A 15819-nucleotide genomic window follows, 5' to 3' on the forward strand; every position below is an offset into this window, starting at 1 on the left:
GCATTAGGGGTGGGGAAGACAGTAGAAAGTAGGCAGCGCTAGAGATGCTTGGTTTCCATGGCAGTAGATGTACAGGCTACAGGCAGGTGTAGAGGAGCTTGGGAATGGAGAGGGACGGGGCGGGGGGATGCATGATATTTGAGTGGGTAGAGATGTGCCTGGGTAAAGGTGGGGTATAGGTATAGATGGTCTAGACAGTAGAGGTATGAGGATATAAGTAGATGTTTTAGGGTTAAATGTAGGTGCAGAGGTACTAGGCCAAAGGCACAGAAGGTAGAAAGGAAGAAGCAAGGGAAGATGCACTAGTGGGCAGAGGGGCACAGGTACTATGGTATAAGTAGTGGGACAGGTGGTAGTGCATTGGAAGGGTACTGGTAGTAGAGTAAGGGTTGAGCAAAGGTACTACGGTATGAGGCAGCACTTGAGGTAAAAGGGTACAGGCAGTAGGGCATAAGCTGTAGCACAGGTACGGGGTACTGGCATGGGCAAATGCTTTAGGGTTAGGCAAGAACAGTAGATGCAGAGGAGTTGGTTTTAAGCAGCAGGAGAGGTTGTGGGGTAAGCGGGAAGAAGTAGAGGTAATCGTATTAGGGTATAAGCAGGGACAAAGAGGCCTGGAGCAAAGAAAAGACGTATTTGAGGGGCACGTATTCTTCGGCTGAATTAGGGACTGCAGAAACTTGCAGAAAGTCAATAATCATGCCTTGTGAAACAAGGAGTGCAGTGCCAGACGGTGCACAGAGGCAGCATGTGCTATGCTCCGTGAACAGCCGGCTGCTTTAAAGAGTGCCGACTGAAGAAAAGTGGCAGAAGATTAAGCAGTCTGTCTGGCCAGCAGGCAGGCACTGTGCACAGAGGGACGTGGAACATGTACCGCCTCCCGAAAAAAACAGTACAACCGATGTTGGATTGTGGGCCAGTCACGTAATCTCCCTGTGCCTAAAGCAAAATGAACGTGCCCTTGTGCAATATAAGTGCTATTTTTTAAAAGGCACCCATTAGCTTCCAGTCGAGACTATATAGAAAACAGAGAAAAAGGAAAACATCATGTGAAAACAGACTCTGGAACAAATGAGGCGGGAGGAAGAAAAGCGCAGAATGGGAGGCGGATGGTAGCGGGTTAGAATGGAAAGCTGCAGCAAGTCTCTTTTTTGCAGTTTTATATAGCGTGAACTCGACCTTAGAGTATCAGCGCTTTACATGAGCAATAGTTGCATTACAGATGGACGCATTCATTTTTAGGCAGTGGGAGATTGTCATTTGCCCAGAATCACAGGATGTTTGAGCCTCCGGCAAGACAAGGCTGGGTCCCTGGCTTCAAAGTCCGCCACTCTAGTCGTTAAGCCTTTCCCTTCTCTTGTTCATGATGAGTGGCAACGAGGTCTCTGCATCTGTTCTCCCCATTGTAAATCAGCTGTACTTACAGTACAAGCAAGGGATCTTGGTCCCTTAGTAAGCTCCTAACTTTGGCTCTCACACCAATCAAGGCGTTGCTGTCATTCTGGGTAATACCAGCATGAGAGCAGCGTCTGGATTGGCGTAGGGGAACCCTGCGGCATGCCAGGAGTCAAGAAGCAGAGGCCAAAGAGCACCAAAGCTGGAGAATGCAGTTAAGCATTTTTTTTTTTTAATTCTTCTCCCTTGCGCTGTCTCCCCAACACCCGCGCTGCCTCACCACTTAAATGCCACAGCAGCCCCCACTGAACGTCTATCCCTGGTTTACAAGATGTGAGCCAACAATGTGTCTATGACTGTTATGGCACATAATGACTAAACTGGGCTAGATGATGCTAGAATCTAAACTAGACAATTATCTGTGTAACAATTGTGTTATTTTAAAAATGTGGCACTTATTAAGAGTTCTTCAGTAATGTCAACTCTAGTGGCATCACTTTCTTGGATTATTCAGTGATATAACATATGAACTCCCTTTCTGCGAAGGCATCTATGTCAAACAGTGCCCGATGTCACTTCCGCCCAACTGACATTTTGTTGAATAGATGCCCATTGTACGTTTTATATAAAGTTAGCATTCAATTAAAATAATGGCACACAAGCCTATTTCTTAAAGTATTATACACCGAAATCTTTCAACGACTGACTAAAGAATTAAAACTTAAATGAAATATTCATAACAAATTAATTGCGTGTATGGTCGGCCAAGCTACATCTGCCCCTCTCACAGCTGTCTTAGATGGAAGAGAAATATGCGGCCCTGCGACACAGGAGGATGTAGTGCTGACCCGGAGGATGGCAGGAGTGTGCGAGGCCTTTGATAAATCAGGCTGGGGACGGAAAACAAAATGGATAAATAATGAGCTAAGCAGAGAAGGAATCCGGGGGAGCAAACAGGATGCCATTTACGGATGACAGAGAGAGCCTTTTTTGAGCCGCTAACAACCCGTCCGAGTACGGTTGTTCTGTGAATAAGTGATGTCTCCGAGGACTGCTGCTCACTGGTGTGACATGCACACCCTGCCAGTGATTATGTCCCTGCAGCCTCCAAGTAACCCCCCCCCCTCCCCAGTTCCCCCTCCCTCCCCAGAAGTTTCTGTGAGATACAATTATTGCCTCTATAATTTGTGCTGGTCAGGTGCCTTCCTCTGCTGTGCACAGAGAGCCCCGGATGGCGCGTTGTGGTTGAGGAGAGAGAAAGGGCAATTTCATGCAGGATTCGTCTTGCTTGAAGGTAGCGCAGTGTGTTAAAGGGCCTGTTGCAGAGTTCTACCCTTTTACCCATTTACAGTCCCATAAAATGAGTGCCATTGTCTTGTTTATTTAGGACACCCATTGTTTAGGCACTAAAACAGCTACATTTGTTTTCGTCACCATTCAAACGACGACGTATTTCATATGCCACGTTCCCGTTCTTTCTCCTGCACAGATAATTATAAAGTTACTGCAAAGCTGCTGGATCATAGCACATTTCTACAGGAACAAAAACAGTAGCAAGGGTTGAAAAGTGAGGCATCTTGCTGGAAAGCTGCAAAGGAAACTTGCCAGATAAATACAGCTGAAAGAACCAGTGGTGCACGCGCACTACAGAGGAGCGGGGGGAAGGGAGGGCAGCAGCGAGGCGAACACGCGCTGCTGAGCGTGCTAGCCACCGTCGGGAATGGGCGTTACAAAGGCGGGCACAATCACGAGCCTTTTTTTTTTTTTTTTTTTTTTTTTTTTTAAACACGCGAAAGCCAATGCCTGATGGAGAAAGCCTGACCACACGCACGAGCGTGTGGTCAGCTTTCAAAACCCCATACAAAAGGGCTCTCGCAGTGCGAACACTGCTACGCACTGCAACGCATGCAGGCACGAGCCCTAAAAACTACCTTTGTTGCCACAGCGGTAAGAAAAATCATCAATAATTCTTTAACTACAGGAATCTTTCAAAAAGACTTAAAAAAGGGCATATACACACTCATTATAGAAAACAAACCTGGACATGCATGACCCAGACAGCTACAGACCGATTACAAATGAACCGTTCCTGGGAAAAAGGATAGAAAGAGCAGCATTCGCCCAGATGTCACTAGTGACAGAGGATAACTCCATACTTTCCGACTCCCAAACAGGATTCGGACCAGTAATAGGCACAGAATTGTCCCTTGTCGCCATCTGGGGTGATCTTAGAAACCCAATAGACCGGAAAAGGTGTTGTGCACTACTTTTGGTACTTTCATTGCCATACACAGTTTACCATGACACCCTGATACAAAGCCGGCATAGAGGTGACTACTCTCGACTGGATCACATCCTACCTTAAAAACAGGACAAATGTCATTGATACTACCTTTGTCATCCAAATCATACTTAACAAAAGCAGGGGTAACTCAAGGCTCTATAATCTGACCCATGCTTCTCAACATTTACCTGAAGTCATTACCGACAATCAACAACTTTCATCTCACATGCTATAACTATGCAGATGAACCACACACATACTTTTTAAACTGGAAAGCCCCAAAGACATAAAAAATAAATTAAAAAAATTTTAAAAAAATTCAGTTGTCTCAGAGCTGTTGGTCAGTGGATGACATGAAGCCACCTCAAATTGAAAGCTTTCAAAAGGGAAATACATGTGGCAAATGGAAAAATTTTACCCACTCTGCATCAGGCCCAGCTATCTGGGACCACCTCCTAAATGATCTAAGGAAATAAGGAATCTGGAAAACGCCATGGACTTCAAATTATCAATGAATGCCCAAGTGGACAAGTTGGCAATATCAAGCTTCATTACCATGGAAACTCTGCGAAGCATCTTGCAACACCTAGGACTTCCACACAAGGACCAGGCTACTATCTCTCCGTTACGGTCTAAACTTCATTACACCAACGGTCTTTATCACGGATCATCTTTATCAACAATGAAAAAATGATAACAAATTCAGAACTCTGCTGCCAGACTACTCCAGCATGTAAATCCACAAGCCCACATCCCCCCTGCCTAGAGAGCCCTACATACCTGCATTGGTTGACGGTTGCCAGAAGATCCACATTCAAGCTGCTTTTTATCACCCACAAAGTAACACATGGAATAGGACAACTTTCTCAGGAATAAAATGACCAAATACATGCAAGATTGGCACCTCGCCTCAAAACCCCAACATACAAGAAAAGAAACACGGGTAGTTACAAGAAGCCAAATTATGGAATTCATTACCACCAAACATAAAAGCCACGGATAACTATCTTATCTTCAGAAAACTACTCAAGAGATGGCTCTTTCCTACAAGACCACCACACTCAAACACAAATGTACAGCATATGCCTGTGCATGTTCATAAATATGTATAATTTGATTATATGTATGTACTTCGATTGTGCACTTCTTTGTACAAAATGTATACTGCATGGTTTTAAAATATATAGATATTCTTTAGGTCGGTCTGCTTAAAAAATGTATATATTATTTTTATTTCCAGGTACATGCTATGTCATTTTCGAAAATAATGTTCTCACACTGAGATAGCATAATGAAAGTCAAAGATTCAAATAAAAATCTCTCCCTCCCTCTCTCCGTTCGGCTCTATGAAAACACATCTCCGTAATAAATACTGTGCAACGAATCTGGTACATTGGTAAAGGCTTTCTGGTGGCATAATTATACAGTTCTAGATAGAACAGAAGCTCCCTCCATTGCATAGTCAGACATCGCATTCTCTCTCCTCCTTACTAGATCCCGTAACTCAAGAGTTCAGGGCATCCGGAGGATCCAATAGCTTAGCAAGCTTTGCCACCCAGGTCGGCAACAGGTTTACTGTCCTTGTGTATATGGCTCTCCCGGCAACTGCCCACTTAGCCGTATCCCTCAGTCAATCCGCTACTTTCGGTGCAAAAGCAGACATTCATCGAGCGGCTATGCTGCATTTGACAAGTACTAGACCCAGGAGGAGAAACTTCCTACTCAGTTTCTTTTTTTTCAACTGGGATACGTCCCAACAGACGGAGCCCAACAGCCTGGGGAAGTGACCACCCAGTAGTGGCATTCAGAGACTTTAAAATCACCTCCCAGTAGATATCCAAACTAGGAGACCCACCAAAACATGCGGCACAGAACGGACAGAAGGAAGGTTGCACAGGGTAGATTCCATGCTGTGTACTTGGGGTGAGCTAAACCAGATGCATCACGTTATGTTGGATTAAATAAAACTGTGCATTGGTAGAGGTTACCTTCACCCCATCATGAATATCCTCCAAGCTAAAAGAAGCGCTTCTAACACTTCATGCCACCTGGCGTGTATTCGTAAATCTTCCAGAGTCCATCCTCTTTCAGCGCCCTATAAATATGTGATCAGCCTCTGGCCTCAAGCCATGTTCAACAGCGTTCCAAAAGTCTGGGTCTCCAGGGGTACCTCTGGGAAAAGCGGTTGATGCACAAATTGTTGAAAGATCTCAAAAGTGTACTGTATTTCCAAGATGACATACTAGTCATGGGGAAAAATAAGGTCAAACATGATGATCAGGGTCTGTACAAAGTGCTGCGTAAACTTAAGGAAGTCTGTCTTACAGCGGAACTGAGTAAATGTAAATTTTGCAGGAACTCTGTGACATACCTAGGTCATGAGATCTGTGACAAAGATGTTCCCAAAAAACAAAATCATCATGGCTATAAAAGATGCACGTGGCCCGTGTTGCAAGGACAATGTAAGATCCTTCATTGGTCTGGTCAAGTTCTAAGCAAAACCTGTACGAAATGTTGCCGAGAAAACGTAAAACATACGGCAACTGATGAAAACCAAGACCCCTTTCATATAGAATGACAAGTTGTAGGGGGAATTTGAGAGTATAAAAAGGTGACATTTGTGGAGGGTTGCCACTACAGGGGTTTAACACTAAGGAACGCACCATTTTGACTACTGATGCCAGCGGCAAGGGATTTGGTGCTGTGTTGACACAAATATCTAGTTCGGATGTGGAGAATACGATTTCTTTTGCATCCTGCACACTCGTGTCACCCGAAGGAAGGTATCTGAGAAAGAAAGAAATTGAAATGCTAGTGCGTGTGTGAACTATGACTAAATTTTGACAATTTCGGGGGGTATGGAGTTCACCTTCACAAGCCATTGTTTAGGATGTTAACTGCTGATGGGTTGGATAAAGCAGCTCCTCGAACTGCTAGGATGTCTTTGCAGTTGTTGGATTAAGCGTACCAAGTAGAGTACTTGCCTGGTAGGAAGAACAAGGTGGCAGACTATCTTAGCAGGTCCCTGATTTACCAGGGAGAGGCAAACTAATGGAAAGATTATAAATTGGCAAGTGTGGATTGTGAGTTAGCAGCAGTTTCTGAAGAAAGAGAAAAAGGATAAGCAGAAGACAAGTAGTTGAGTGTTTTTTGAGTATTTATTACAGTGTTGGCCTGAGAAAAGTAAGTTGTCTGAGCAATCTAGGGTGTTTTGGGAATTGAAGGATGAGCTATACTTCTGAATCTGGATTTTTGTTCAGAGGTAATAGGATAGTTGCCCCGCAATGTCTTCGTCAAAGAGTGCTTGAGTTGATGCACAAATGTCATTTAGGAATTGTTAAATCTAAGAAGAAAGTTAAACTGTCATATTGGTGGCCAGGTGTTGATGCCAGTATGGAGATGTTTGTCAGGAATTGTGACCATTGGGCTAATGCAGATAAGACAGAATATGTTGCAGCCACCTTTAGGCCTAAGTGAAATAGCGGACAATCCTTGAGAAGCACTGGCTATTGATATTTTAGGACCTATTCTGGAAATGATGGGAACTCCTAAATATGTTATTGTACTTTTAGATACAGATTCTAAATGGACAGAAGTTGAAATGCGTGACCATGTTGCTGCAGCTAGTACTGTAGGGTTCTTAGAAAAGATTTTCCAGAGGGAAGGAATACCCAAGTCATTGTTAAGTAATAATGGTCCACAGTTCGTGGCGGATAGATTTACTGAATTTTTGACTAGTATTGGTATCAAAATAAAGGAAAACTCCAGTGTACCATCCGGCCAGTAACTGCTGTGGGGAAAGATTCAACAGGGTGTTTACGGTGAGTGTGCAAGCCGCGATCAACAAACGAAGGAACAGGGCTGTTGAATTAGACAAATTGGTGTGGGCATATCGCATAGCTCCAAATGTCAGGGGCTACAGTCCTTTTATGATTTTGAGGGAACGCAGAACGTTCACCAAGGATAATGTGGCATGGATGACGGGAGGAAGTGGTCACCTAAGTTGTTAAAAAGTATTTGGAAAAAGCACGTCTAGCATATAAAACGTTCTTGGACAATAAACACAATGTGAAGGATGTGTTGAATGAGGGAGAATGGGCGCATGTTAAATTGAACGAAATTGTAAAGAAAGGCAGCAGTCATTTTTCTAAACCCTTGCAAATGAGACTTTTTTGCGTAAATTATATTTGGGGCAGTTAGCCTTCAAATTTTGGAACGCTTGTGAATGATTATGCACAGAGTTGGGGCCCTGCCACTCTTATTTTGATTAGCAGTCAACCTCTGCAAAGGGGCATCTACTTTGCAGCAACACAAGCCACATATTTTAGTAACTTTTGATCCATTTGACATGCTAACAATTTATTAGTTAAATTTGTCAGATTATGCAGCAGATGTATTATGAGGCAAATATGGCACATCCATAATTATATAGAAAACATTTGCAAACTAGGATCTTTTGACAATCATGTTTGAACTGCTCTTGTGGAAAAATGGTGAAGTGCTGATGAAAAACTCCATGACTGAGACAAATGGGACATTCTGTGACTGGAAACATATCCCACTTTGTGAATATATTTTAATTTCAATAACTCATATTAAACTTTAAATAATCATGTGTATCCATTAGTTGAATTTAAATTAACGTAATAAGCTGTAACTGGGCAGTCAAATGCCAAACAAATACTAAAAATGTTGACGTTTTTACATTCTGGCCACACCTCTGACTCCGCCCACTAATTCAATCCTCTGGTTAAACCCTCCGGGTGATTCTCCGCCCACAATTCCCCTACTTTTTTCCCCCACTTCAACCACTGTCTACCACTAATCCTGTGGGTTACTGAGTAGTATACTACTCGCCAAAAAGTGCTTCAATGCCTCATATGGGGTAGAAAGCGCTATATAAATACAATTTTCAAAGTTTGTTCTCTGCCTTGTCATGTTTTCTTTCTCCCCATAACATGTCGTAAACCTGCCGAAGTCATCTTCGGTATTTCGTGCTGGGATCTTAGTAACAGTGGAAACATGCACACTGTTCAAGTTGCTTATCCCTGATTCGAACCAACCCAATAAAACTGTGTGGTTATAAATATCAAAGAACTGGAAAGGCAAATTGGTAGTGCTAATCTAATTTCACTACCAAAATTGATTGTCATTTGCTATTCTGACACTAGGCCATGGGAGACACCACAAACCCGTACAATTCGAAACATGAGAGGGAGGAAGTTGTGGACGACACGAGTTGTAGAAACCCGTAAGTGAACACGAACGAGTTGCTCGGACGATTCTGAAAGCGTTTCCATTGCTGAGAACAGCAAAATGATAAAGAATATTTCCCAATCAATTGGCTAACCAAATAAACACACCCATGGGTATGCCAAATAATAGAACGAGTGAACATAAGGCACTAGTATCAGCCAGAGGCGAGTTGGAAGTGTGACAGAGCAAAGTGTGAGATGCGGTCTGGGAGGAAAGGTGTGGAGAAGGCAAGCGGCGGCAGGGGCCCGCCTAGATGTAATGTAAAAATAATTTGTAAAGCGCACGGACACCAAACGGTTTCATGGCGCTGTGGGCGGATGGGCAAAAGAGGAGGGCGGTATACAGATGTTATTCGTAGGCTTGACGGAACAGATGAGTTTTTAAGGTTTTCCTGAAAGAGGAGTAACAGGAAATAGATCTGAGTTCAAGTGGAAGAGAATTCCAAAGTTTGGGTGCTAGAAATGAAAACCTGAGACCACCATGTTTTTTCCGTTTAAAAGAAGGGAAGGAAAGAAGGTTGTGGTGTAAAGAACGAAGGTTACGAGATGGGGCGTAACGATGAATCCTAGATGCAATGAAAGCAGGACCATGACCGGCTAGTGACTTAAAGATGGTACAGCCAAGTTTGAAAATACAGCGTTTTGCCACTGGGAGCCAATGAAGCCTCTCCATCAAGGGGGTGACATGTTGATGTTTAGGTTGATGGAAAATAAGTCTTGCCGCTTGATTCTGAACCAGTTGAAGCTGGCGAAGCTGGTAGGCTGGATGCCAACGTCCAGGAAGTACTCAGGAGCTCTCGCCCCAAACAGCTCTAATTGGCCACTAGGCGCCTTTACTGCGGCAGGTTATAAAAAGAACCAAGAGCATCAGCAGCAAAAGCGAGGGCCAGTCCTGGGCTGCAGAAGGCGGAACGTCTGCCCAGTCCCTATTTTCGTGCCTGGACCCAACATGGGTCGGAAGAGCTGCCCGGTCCCATGAGACTGACAGCCGCAGTCTTCTGGATTCAGGGACTGTGGATACTTGGGAACAGATGGGGCGGTGCAGTAAGACATGGGGGAAATTGTATTGCATTGTAAATGCATTTATATAGCGCTTACTACCCCTGAAGAGGCATCAAAGCGCTTTTTCGACGGGTAGCACGCTACTCCGGTACCCATAGAGTATTAGTTTTGAATTAGTATAGTGAAACATGAAAGTGCATTTAAGTGGTGGATAGGTTAGTCAGTTATTTGGATTTGGAATGATAGCAGAAGGATAGAGGAGGAAAAAAAGGTTTGTATTTATATAGCGCTTGTTACCCCTGATGGGGTGTTGAAACATGCTATTCAGGAAGCCCATAAAGGATTAGTGGTGAATTAATATGGTGAAATATGAAAGTAATTTCAGTGGTGGATATTAGTCAGTTATTTGGAGTGAGAAGGATAGCGGAGGGATAAAAGGGGAAGAAAGGTTTGCATTCATATAGCACTTGTTACCCCTTATGGATGTTGAAGCACTTTTCTGGCTAGTAGCACGCCACTCCGGAACTCAAAGGATTGGTGTTGAAAATTAGCATAGTAAAATATGAAGTAATTTGAGTAGTGGATATGTTATTCAGTTATTTGGATAGAAAGGGGTAGGTGGCTGGATAGTGAATGGAAAGAGGTTTGTATTTATATAGCGCTTGCTACCCCTGATGGGGTTTTGAAGCGCAAGTAGCACGCTACTCTGGAACCCATCATGATTAGTGTTGAATTAGTATGGTGAAACATGAAAGTAATTTTAGTGGTGGATATGTTAGTCAGTTATTTGGATTGAGAAGGGTTGGGGAAGGGTAGAAAAGAGGGAAGAGTTTAGAAAGGTTTGTTTTGGGGGATCGGTGTAGTAAAAGAGGTGTAAGATGATGCAAGGAGGGGTAGAGTAGGAGAGAGTCTAGAAAGGGTTATTTTAGGGATCATAGTAGTGGTATGGGGTTAAATGAGAGAGTGGATGTAGAGGATATATTGAGCGAAGTATAGGCTGAGAAATAGGGAGGTGCATTGGAAATGCTAAATTAGAAGAAAGTGAAAAATATATAGATCCATAAGTACTGAAACTATATAGATACATAATGGGGGTATGTATATTGGGTAGCATTTCTGGCCCTGGTCAGTCTCGAACAGGCAACTACCCTTGTCCTCTCCGCCATTAACGGGCTCAAACAGGCAACTACCCTTGTCCTCTCCGCCATTAACGGGCTCAAACAGGCAACTGCCCTTGTCCTCTCCGCCCTTAGCTGAGACGCCCTAAGCCTGGCCTTTTATAGCCCTAGTAATCAGGTGACCCCGCCAGCCAATGGGAACCCTAGCTCTAACACTATCAAATCACAACACTAGCCCTAAAAATCTTGAACCAATATGAGACCAGGACCTTACAGCCAATCTTAGCCCTAGTTCAAGCACCCAATCAGTTCAAATACCCTAATCTCTACGTACAATAGAGGCCCTAGCCCTACCAGTAGTCCCACCCCAAGTGCAAACAACCAATGGCACAGGAAGCCCTTGTCCCTACTTCCAATAGAAAGCCTAACCCTACTCTTAGTCCCACAACCAATCACACCAGAAGCCCTAATTGCTACTTCGAATTAAAAGTCTATCCCTAGCCCCAACAATCAAAAAAAGGAAACCCTAGTCCCTACTGCCAACAGAAATCCTAACCCTAGCATCAACCCTACATTGATTGAATCACAGACCTAGAAACCAATCAGAACACTCAAATACCCAACCAATGAGGACACTAACCCTAATCTAATAGAAACATTAGATACAACCACCAATCGGTGTACACATGTACCAAACAATATCAGACCGTATAAGGTCCCAGCGACCTCACACAAGGTTTGCTGGCCAGGGAGTTGGAAGCAGCTTTTCCTGTTCAGAATCTCCTATGAGACAAGACAGGCTCAATCCACACTTTGGACTTCTGCAGGTAAAGGCCTTACTAACATGAAATCTAACAATACTGTTTGAATAAAACGTTACTCCGTCTACTGGCCAAAAAACGAAGTGCACAGTCCCTAGTAAACAATTTAAACGGCTCACAGAAGCACCCTCTGATGTAGAATATATCTATGGGGCGGGGGCGGGGGGGGGGCTGGTTTCACTGGCTTGTAACAGTGGAAACATGCACACTGTTCAATTTGCTTATCCCTGATCCGAACCAACCATTAAAACCGTGTGGCTGTAAATGTCAAAGTACTGGAAAGGCAAATTGGTAGTGCTAATCTAATTTCACTCCCGAAATTGATGGTCATTTGCTATTCTGACACTAGGCCATGGGAGACACCACAAACACGTACAATTCGAAACATTAGAGGGAGGAAGTTGTGGACGACACGAGTTGCAGAAACCCGAAAGTGAACACGCTCAAGTTGCTCGGACGATTCTGAAAGCGTTTCCATTGCTGAGAACAGCAAAATGATAAAGTATATTTCCCAATCAATTGGCTAACCAAATAAACACACCCGTGGGTATGCCAAATAATAGACCGAGTGGACGTAAGGCACTAGCATCACCCTGAGGCGAGGTGGAAGTGTGACAGAGCAAAGTGTGAGATGCGGTCTGGGAGGAAAGGCGTGGAGAAGGCAAGCGGCGGCAGGGGCCCCGCCTAGGTGTCTGCACCAGGCCAACCTGCTCCAGGAAGTACTCTGGAGCTCTCGCCCCAAACAGCTCTAGTCGGCTGCAAGGCGCCTTAACTGCGGCGGGTTATAAAAAGAACCAAGAGCATCAGCAGCGAAAGCGAGGGCCAGGACCGGGCTGTAGAAGGCAGAACGTCTGCCGAGTCCCTATTTTGGTGCTAGGACCCTACATGGGTCGGAAGTGCTGCCCGGTCCCATGAGACTGACAGCGGCAGTCTTCTGGATACAGGGACTGTGGATACTTGGGAACAGATGGGGCGGTGAAGTATGACATGGGGGAAAGTACACACGGGGCAGGGGTGCAGCCTGACACAAGGGATTGGGGGTGACGCTGACACGAGGGGGTGAAAACTGACAAAAATGGGAATGCAACTGGACCTGCGGAGCGGGTGGTGTCAGCATGCTATGGTGATTGAACCAGACTTGGGGATGCATGTGGAGATCATGATCTGGGGTGGAGACTGAGGAGGGGGGGGGGCTCAGCATAAACAAGCAGAGATTTAAAATGGCATGGGGAAAGGTGGCACATCACGGGACCTGAAAGGGTGAAATTTGAATGCATGCAAGGCGCAGCTTCTTACTCTTTAGAGACAGATACATCGAAGCTAGAACTGGTAGAGCTCATGTCACCGCACTCAAGCATTTCCTGGGTAAACTGTAGCACTGCACTGCCTGGCAGACAGTATGGCCTCCATCCCTGACAGTTGTTTGTTGTGCCCGCTCCCCTCCCGCAGCTCCCATCTCTTTCCGCAGTACCACGGCGGGGTAAGACGGAAGCCCCCTCTCACCTTTTCTTCGTCGGACAGCTGCTCCTCAAGATCCGCCATCTTCGCTTCGGGCGACACACAGCGGAACTACCCGGGTGTCGCGTGACGTCAGTTCACGACACCGCCCCTGCCGGGTGTGACGCCTGACAGGTTTTGAGAATGGGGTGGGTCAGCGGATGCGTATGGGCGGAGCTTGTCAGGCGCCACAAGCCATTATCTTTGCTGATTGCTTCGAAGCTTTTGAGATGCGCCTAGTAGGGCGCGGTTTAGTCCTGATTAACGTTCGTTGTAGGAATAAGCAAGACGTCATAGTCCTAAATATTTAACATTGGGCTCACCAACCATTACTAAACCCAACAGCGTCCGTTTGCCTGGGCTAAACATGGCCACTACCCCGGAAACACCCTGCCTACATGCGCCGTCGTCTACTTCCTCATTCTTCCGTTTGAACAGAGCAGGCATACCAATGGTTGTGGTTTCTGAATCGGATTTTTTAGGACACTACTTTGGTGTCCCCATACATCAATTAGGCTAGTAAGGCAGTGAACGACCTGACTGTTTACGCATGCTTACTGAACTCTACCCTTAATGGCCGTACTGAAAGAACACACGACCATCTATGTGTATATATTCCTTATTTATTTATGTTTGCTGAGTTTTATATAGCGCGAACTAGACCCGAAACCGAACCGGGTATCAGAGCGCTTTATATAGCACCAGTTACGTTACATGAGTGCACACATTAATTTTTGTTAGGCACGGGGAGATTAAGTGATTTGCCCAGAATCACAGGAGGTTTAGCGTTTTTACCGAGACTCGAACCCAGTTCCCCAGGTCCGAGGTCGAGCAGGACATCACATAAACAACACATTCCACTTCCAAGCCTCCCCTTCAACTGCCACCCTCCAGAACCCTCAAGCTTTCCATTCGAAAATACCCCTTAATGATGCCCTGCACATTCCAAACGAGTGCTACAACACCCCCACCCCTCTGCATATGCTAACTAATACCACAACGAAAAGGAATCGAATTTACATAACATAACTGTACCCCACATATCCCACAAAATATATTTACAATTCTATTCCTTACCCATATGTGTCTAGTGGACTACAATAAACAGGTTACATCAAATGATCTATCACAGGTCTAAAATTAGCTTAACACAAAATCATTGAAAGGAGAGCTCTCCCAGCTCTGCACACCTTTAACGTGCAATCACCAACACCACGGCGGAGTTTAGCTTAATTGTGCCCATGAGCACAGAAAGGTAACGTGTGTCGATCTCCCTCCAACCTGGGAGAATGCGGGAGGCCCGCGGTCCCTGCAGGGGACCCCATAGGAGGGCAAACCCCGTAGTAGTGCGCAGGGAACCGCAGGCCCGCCTTGGGGAGGGTGGGTGGGCGGGGCCGGACATCCAGGCCACCCCCCCCTTTTGGCTGTACTGATATGGGGCGCACTTCCTCCTTGGCGCCCTCTTTGCTGCTGCCCCTTGTCCCCGTCGGTCGCTCCTGGCTGTCCTCGCCAGCCTAGTCTCAGGCCCCGAGCCCCCTCCTCTCCCTCACTTCCCCCCACGACGCCGGACGCAAGGCCCGCAATTTTACTGAGATGGGGTTGGGGCTGGCACGAGGTGCGCCCTCTACTCTCACTCAAGGGCTTGCACATGGAAGTCCTTGCACTGCTGTGAACAGCAAACTACCCTTATAGCCGCGTCTCCCTCGCGTCTTCCTCTGTCGTCTGTCTTAGCCCGAACAGGAAGCAGGAAGCACCTGGTACCTCATCGCCACTCGCAATGCTACAATCCCTTTGTGCTTGTTCGGGGCTCGAACACGCAGTAGGGGCCTGGATGGGTTCCCCACCCCGTGGAGTGGGCGAATGACTTCTCCTCATCTCATCTGTGAGCTGCCCTGCCCCGCCTGCCTGCCAAGCTGCAGCAGCAGGTGATGTCATTGGGTTATTGTCAGTTACTGCCAGCCATGGGGGGGGCGCTCCCATGCCTTTGCGGAGACGCCGCCACAGGCCGGAGATGTGTACTCCGCTGCACCTCGAGGAGTTTGACTCCACCACCGGCATTGAGGGGTATATCATTGTGACTCAAACTGGGTTGTAGATCCCCCCACAATCTACATTTCTTCCCTGGTCCTCGTATTATACTTAGGGCTGCCGTGTCATCACACGTGCGCATTGCCTTATGTTCTTTTCTAATGAATTAAGTAATTGAACACTTCAGAACTTCCCTTCCTGTCGCACGTTACTTTGCCTCGGATGCAGTCAGTAAGTTAGATCACATAATCACCATCTTCTGCTCCCATGTATGCAGTATCGCCGTACAGTTGAAATCCCTGCAGCACCTGCCTGTACCTTCATCATAGCGATGCTGATGAACTGAGTTCATCGGGCCGTTTAACAGTTGTATCTGTTAGTTGTAGTGCTGTGCAGTGGTAAATTTGACAAGGGCGGGT

General features: G+C 45.7%; 1 protein-coding gene across 1 annotated transcript in view; it reads right to left on the bottom strand.

The window, feature by feature from the left end:
• Positions 1–13772, bottom strand: part of CAPZA2 (capping actin protein of muscle Z-line subunit alpha 2) — a 329387-nt gene extending 315615 nt beyond the window's left edge. Inside the window, exon 1 of the mRNA XM_078674353.1 lies at positions 13379–13772. Coding sequence (XP_078530479.1) covers positions 13379–13417 — 39 coding nt within the window. The 5' untranslated portion in view covers positions 13418–13772. The remainder of the gene's footprint in view (positions 1–13378) is intronic.
• Between the last annotated feature and the right edge of the window lie 2047 nt (positions 13773–15819).

The sequence above is a fragment of the Lissotriton helveticus genome, chromosome 1_1 (assembly GCF_964261635.1).
Source record: "Lissotriton helveticus chromosome 1_1, aLisHel1.1, whole genome shotgun sequence".
NCBI lineage: Eukaryota > Metazoa > Chordata > Amphibia > Caudata > Salamandridae > Lissotriton > Lissotriton helveticus.